We start from the raw sequence: 6,000 nt of genomic DNA, 5'->3' as shown, positions 1-6,000 counted from the left end.
AATGGTTAACAATCTCACAACACATCAACAATATCCTTACTCAACCTTGGGTTCCCTATCACCAGCTTCCTTGTCCCCTTCTGCTTTCTGGCCCTTGTCACTGGACTCCTGTACCTCGTTAGTGTCATTGTTATATATATTTTATCACAATTTAAAAAATAGTTAATTAGGCCTTGGGTCTTGGGTCAACAGTATCTATATGATGGAATAAAATTTATCACTCTAAAATAATAATAGTAGCAATGGACTGAGGACCTGATAAATGCCAGAGACTGTGCTAGGCACTTCATGTACAGTCTCTGATTCTTTCAGTATTCCAGCTAGGTAGATACTGCTGTTATCCTCAGAGAGACATGTAACTTACCCAAGATCACTCTGCTGTTAATTTTTTGACCTTGGGTGTCAGTTTTCCTGCTCATGCTGTTATTTCAGTCCTCATTGCCTACACTTATTGCATAGCTTTATGCAATATAGTATTTAAATTCAAGTCTGTTTAACTCCAAACCTAGTCTTTTCATTATATCCTAATTTCTGTAACCTTATATAAAATGTACTAAGTTGCAGATTAATATATTTCCCTGCATTAATACTTAGCATTTTCTTTCATCCAATACCAGGACCAAATCGGTTTCTAAAATGGTAGCAATAATTTCTCTGACGTAACAGTAAAAAAAACAAGGTTTTTGTATGCAGTTTTTCTAGAAAAGCATATCAAGGAAGACTGCTTCTTAGTAAACCTAGAATTAATGTCTCTGACAGCTTTTTGTAAGTAGTAAAGTAAACATAAGGTGGTGATATTATTATGCGGAAAACACAAAGTGAGCAAAATACTGCCTCAGGAAACTTTTTCTTAGGGAGTATAAAATATCCTCAGTGAAACTTTTTGATCAAGTGCTGAGAAATTAAAAATAAATTGTGGTCCATAGGTTCATCTCATATTAATTAAGAACTCATTAGATATATCATTTTCAGAAATGTCAAATAACTATGAGCATACTGTAATTCCATTTAGTGACATAAGTGGCATTCAAATAATGAAACATACCTTGAAATATTTAGCTAATATAGTGAAGTATAGCCATTGCTAAAATTTCTTTCTCATATTTTGGTCTTACTGGAATAGTTCCCTTTAAAAGTAATTTTTTTTGTTGTTGTTAAGGAAACAAACTTCCTTAAATTATAGTTCAGTATGAAATTAAATTTGGTAGTTTGTGGAAATCAAGTGTGAAATTAGTTTATAAAATGAATGTATGTTCTGTTCTCACGGTAATGGATTTTTAAGTCTTTAGACTCTCCAACATTTTGCATGACTGTACATTGGCTGTGATTGGTATAAAGGTCATGTTAGATTAGAAGTGTTGCCTTCCTTGATATTTTTGATAGCATGAATATCAATTCTGGCCATTAGTTTAGCAGAACTGGAGATATGATTATATTAAGCAATAATTTTAATACAAACATTTTATGGGGCCTGTTTGCAGATTGATACCTAATGGGACCTACTTCATGATGCTAATGCTGAAAGGACACAAGTTCTATCCCTATTTTTAAAAAAAAAGTTGCCGTTTGAGGCAATTCTGATTCATGATGACCCAATGTGTTTCAGAGCAGAACTGCACTCCATAGGGTTTTCAATGGCTGTGATCTTTTGGAAGTAGATTGTTAGGCCTTTCTTTTGATTCACTTCTGGGTGGATTCGAGCTGCCAGCCTTTCAGTTAATAGCTGAGCGTTTAACCGTTTGTGCTACCCAGGGACTCCCTATATAAAGACATTTAAGTTTGCATTGAAAACACTGTAGCATGTTTGAGGCTTACATAAAAATGTATTCAGCAGACATTTGTGAGTATGTAGTGTCAACCCCATAGTAGTACACACTTTAAAACTGTATTATTCTTTCTATAACCTTATATGCATTTTTTTATATGGAGTTCCTCCGACATAGTCCAAACCCCTTGTCCTTGGATTTAAGGTCTCTTTAGTCTGACTAACCTTCCCAGTTTTACCTCTAGTTACCCTCCAACACAGGTCTTCTGCTCAAGAGAGGCTGTTACTGTACTCACTTCACATGTAAAATCCTAATTTCCCATTTATAAAATAGGGATAATCTCACTGAATTGTTGAGAAGATTAACAAATGTCTGTGCCAAGTTGGTAGTCTGTAAATAATGATAGCGTCACTTAATGTTATCTGATAGTTTCTTCTTTATAAGGTTTTAACCAGTTTAAAACAAACAATTAAGATAACTATAAAGACTAAAATTTAAATAGACAAATTAGCTATGAAGTGATACTTTGAGTCTTATTTCTAAATTACCGAATTTGGCAACCCCTCCCCACTTTTGCTTAACAGAGCCCAAAGCTCTATTAAACTGTATACTAATACCACTTTTATTAGTCTCACAAGTTAGATGTTTTTCTCTGAAAGTGTTTTTGAATACTTACGTGTTAGGCGCTGTGGGTGATGGTTTCGTATCTATCTTCTTAATGTGTGTACATGTGTTCCCCTCCATTGGCTAGGGGACTTGAGGCCAGGTACCATGCTCTATTTGTCACCATGTCCACTGTGCATTACATAGTACAGTCTTGCTACCGATTTAGTACATGAGTATTGAGATGAATAAATAAATTTTAAAGAGATCCTATGGAAAATATTTGCTTTATAAAAGGCACCTGTACTATGCAGCCACTAGATGACAGCAAATATTTACAAGTTTTTGTCACTAGATGGCATTCAAGGATTATCCTCTAAATATGATACAACTATGATATAACTTGTTTTTCTGAGTAGTCTCTTCCTTTTTAGTGAACATTTAGAAAATTTGCAATACTTTATTCTATCTTCCTCCTTTCCCTTTCCTTTGTTCTTATCATTAATAGCAGCAGGTAATTATTTATTAATGTTAATTTACTGAGTCTGATTTTGAAAAAGATAGTAGCAAGCTTATGTTGTCCTTTATTAAAATCTCTCACCTTAGGAATTGTTATTATTTTAAAATACAGGTCATAGAGAGTTAACACAACTTTGACTGTTAAATAGTAGAATCACAAACGGGAGAGACTGTCAGTTTTCTAGCCATATCATCAAAGTAGTTTCTGTTACCTAAGCACTCTAGAAGATGTTTAACTGTCCTACTTGTAAATATTTAAGAATTGTTGCACAGCTCCCTCATTTACTCAATTTTAGTTCTTGGTACTTTCATTTTATGAAAAGCCTTATAGGGTTTGAATCTGTTCATGTATTTACCTATGTTGTGGAAGGTTTAGTCATTTGCAAATAAGTTAGTGTAAATTTAAAAGTAAGTAGAATCTACCCTGTCATATTCTTACTTTTGATCATTTCTCTGTGTAATGACAAATAATATGATATAATAGTAAAATAAAAATTATATATTTCTATATCTCATCTTCAACTTAGGACAGCTAACTATCCACATATTTATTTTACAAGGTCAATTATACAGAATTAAAAACTAAAATATAGGAATTAAAGCAAAACATGAAGGTATTTATTTTCTTCACTATTCAGTACAAAAATGAGAGGTTTTTTTCTATTTTTTTTCCTCTTAAAATTTAGTAATTTAGATAGGGATCATTTCTTCTTCTTTGATTAATTATTAAGTTAAAATATTTTTTCAGGTAAAGGTTCAGGAAAAAAATATACAACTGAAGTTTCATAACTTGGATGAATTTTTAAAGTAAAATGAGCACTTTAAGTAAATGAAAAATGACTACCTATAGATTCATTAGCTAAGGAAATATATCAGAGAGCCTTTCATTGAAATTGTGTGTTAAAATTATTGTCTAGTAATTCCTTTCTCTTTATTACACAGCTCTTGTATGCTATTGTGTTTTTAAATTAACGTTTGATTTCGTTAAATTGACATATTGCAAAGTTACATTAAAAATGCTACATTAAAATTTTATTTCCTTTCAGAAGATAATCTAAAGAATAATCCAGTGTTTATTATGATTAAAATGTATAAATACCTACCTTTTTATTGGTTATTTTACATTTACCAGTTAAAAATAAAAACCAACCCCTGTTCTTGTCATAGTTTTTTAAAAGTGTATGTATGATTCATATGTATAAGTCCCAATTAAATCTGCTTCATTTTTGTACATAAATTAGTGAATTCTCCATTACATTCATACTGTATATTTAGACAAGCAATCCTGCAAATGGGTATCTCTACAGGTAAAAGCTAATGTTTTGTCCTCTGTGGTTTTAGTGATAACAGTGCACAGAATCACAGTAAAGAGGGATACAATTAACAATATTATGTTTTGATTTGGTGCACTTACATGTATGATTTTCAATAGTGTGGTCACATAAAAGGAAACCCCAAAAGAAAAAAGCAATACCAAAATGAATACCAAAAATGTCTTAAATTCTATGTAGAATTAAACTCCATTTGTGGAAAAATCATCAAGTGAAGGTAAATTCACTGGCATAATATTGAGTAAGTTCAGTTTTGGAAGATGGCATTTCTAATGTTCTGTTCTAAACTAAATGAGGCAGGACTGATTTTTAATTAATTGGAAAAGTGTCCAGTAATCATGCTTACCTTCTCTTAAATACAGTATAATGATGTATTTTTATAACTTCTGACAAAACGGTCTTTGATGTAATGTTTATGTTCAACTTTAATGCATTGCTTTAATTTTTGTTGTTTTCTTTATTTGCAGATTGCTCTGGGAACAGTTACTAATGTGGAAGAAGCAGTGAAGTGGATAAGTTACACTTATCTTTATGTACGGATGAGAGCAAATCCATTAGTATATGGCATCAGTCACAAGGCTTATCAGGTAGAAAACTCATTTATTTAAAAACAAAAAACAAAAAAACCCAAACCTTCTTTTAGTTCTGTAATCTATTCATGATATGAGTGGATAAATACTTGTTACTCCTTCCACAACTGAAAAGAGTTACATACCTGGAAATAAAAATAAAGAGCTTTAATCTTTTTTTAAAAATACTATAGGAGAATTAAATTTGCCTTCTGTAAATAATCGTGTTTTATTTAAATCTCTTTTCCCACTGATACTAATAAGTAAATCTTTATATTGTTATTAACAATTTATTATTCAGGTATACCAGAAAAAAAAAAAAAAAAACCAAACCCATTGCCGTCAAGTCAATTCTAACTCATAACGACCCTATAGGACAGAGTAGAACTGCCCCATAGAGTTTCCAAGGAGCGCCTGGTGGATTTGAACTGCCAACCTTTTGGTTAGCAGCTGTAGTTCTTAAGCACTATGCCACCAAAGTTTCCTATTCAGATATATTTCCACTTAATATTTTGCTGTGTTTTTTTTAGATGCTGATAAACACAGTTTTTACAAAAATTAGACATGAGGAAACTAAAAGACAACTTTTAGTAATAGGTTTATTTTATATACACTATGCCCCTCTTACAAGTCCCTTCTAGACTCTATTCCTAAATAAAAAGGTAGCATTAATGAGCTATTGTCTTTACTAGTTTGGCAGCAGGGATCAGTTCCACGAGTTAGTGTGTGTGCATAAACTAACAATCAGATGCATGTGATAGCAGCTCTTCCCATGAACTTTAAAGTTGTGTGGTCCACATGGCTTACAGATTCTGAGATCTTATCTTTTCTTTAGAGCTCTGCTTTATACACTGTAAGTGCTTCCTAATTACAGATAAAATCCAGCTGTTGTCTAATGAAAACATTATTTCACCGTCATCATATAGATGTTCACTAGTGTTGAGTCAAAATAAGCAAAATTGAATTAACTTAGAATTAGAGTTCTCATCCATTTACTGGTAATTTAGTTTTTATATATATTCCATTGTGTTATCAGAGGAATTGCCAGTCTTTGTTTGTTTGCTTTTGTTTTTTCCTTTTCCTACGCAGTAGATTTGACCGTGGGAATATTGAGACTTAAGACTTGTGGGGGAGAAATGAAAAAAGAAGAAAAGCAGCAGCAGGAACTAAAAGCTGTTAATCTGAAATCGTTAGGTTTTTTTATACTTATAT

General features: G+C 32.0%; 1 protein-coding gene across 5 annotated transcripts in view; it reads left to right on the top strand.

The window, feature by feature from the left end:
- ASCC3 (activating signal cointegrator 1 complex subunit 3) overlaps nt 1-6,000 on the top strand; it is a 414,547-nt gene that overhangs the window by 246,838 nt on the left and 161,709 nt on the right. For all 5 annotated transcript variants that reach the window (XM_004372420.3, XM_023727600.1, XM_023727601.1 and 2 more), the window contains one exon: nt 4,687-4,806. In XM_004372420.3, the coding sequence (XP_004372477.2) occupies nt 4,687-4,806 (120 nt within the window). The remainder of the gene's footprint in view (nt 1-4,686; nt 4,807-6,000) is intronic.

The sequence above is a fragment of the Trichechus manatus genome, unplaced genomic scaffold (genome assembly GCF_000243295.1).
Source record: "Trichechus manatus latirostris isolate Lorelei unplaced genomic scaffold, TriManLat1.0 scaffold00017, whole genome shotgun sequence".
Lineage (NCBI taxonomy): Eukaryota > Metazoa > Chordata > Mammalia > Sirenia > Trichechidae > Trichechus > Trichechus manatus.
This window is presented reverse-complemented; position numbering and strand designations above follow the sequence as displayed.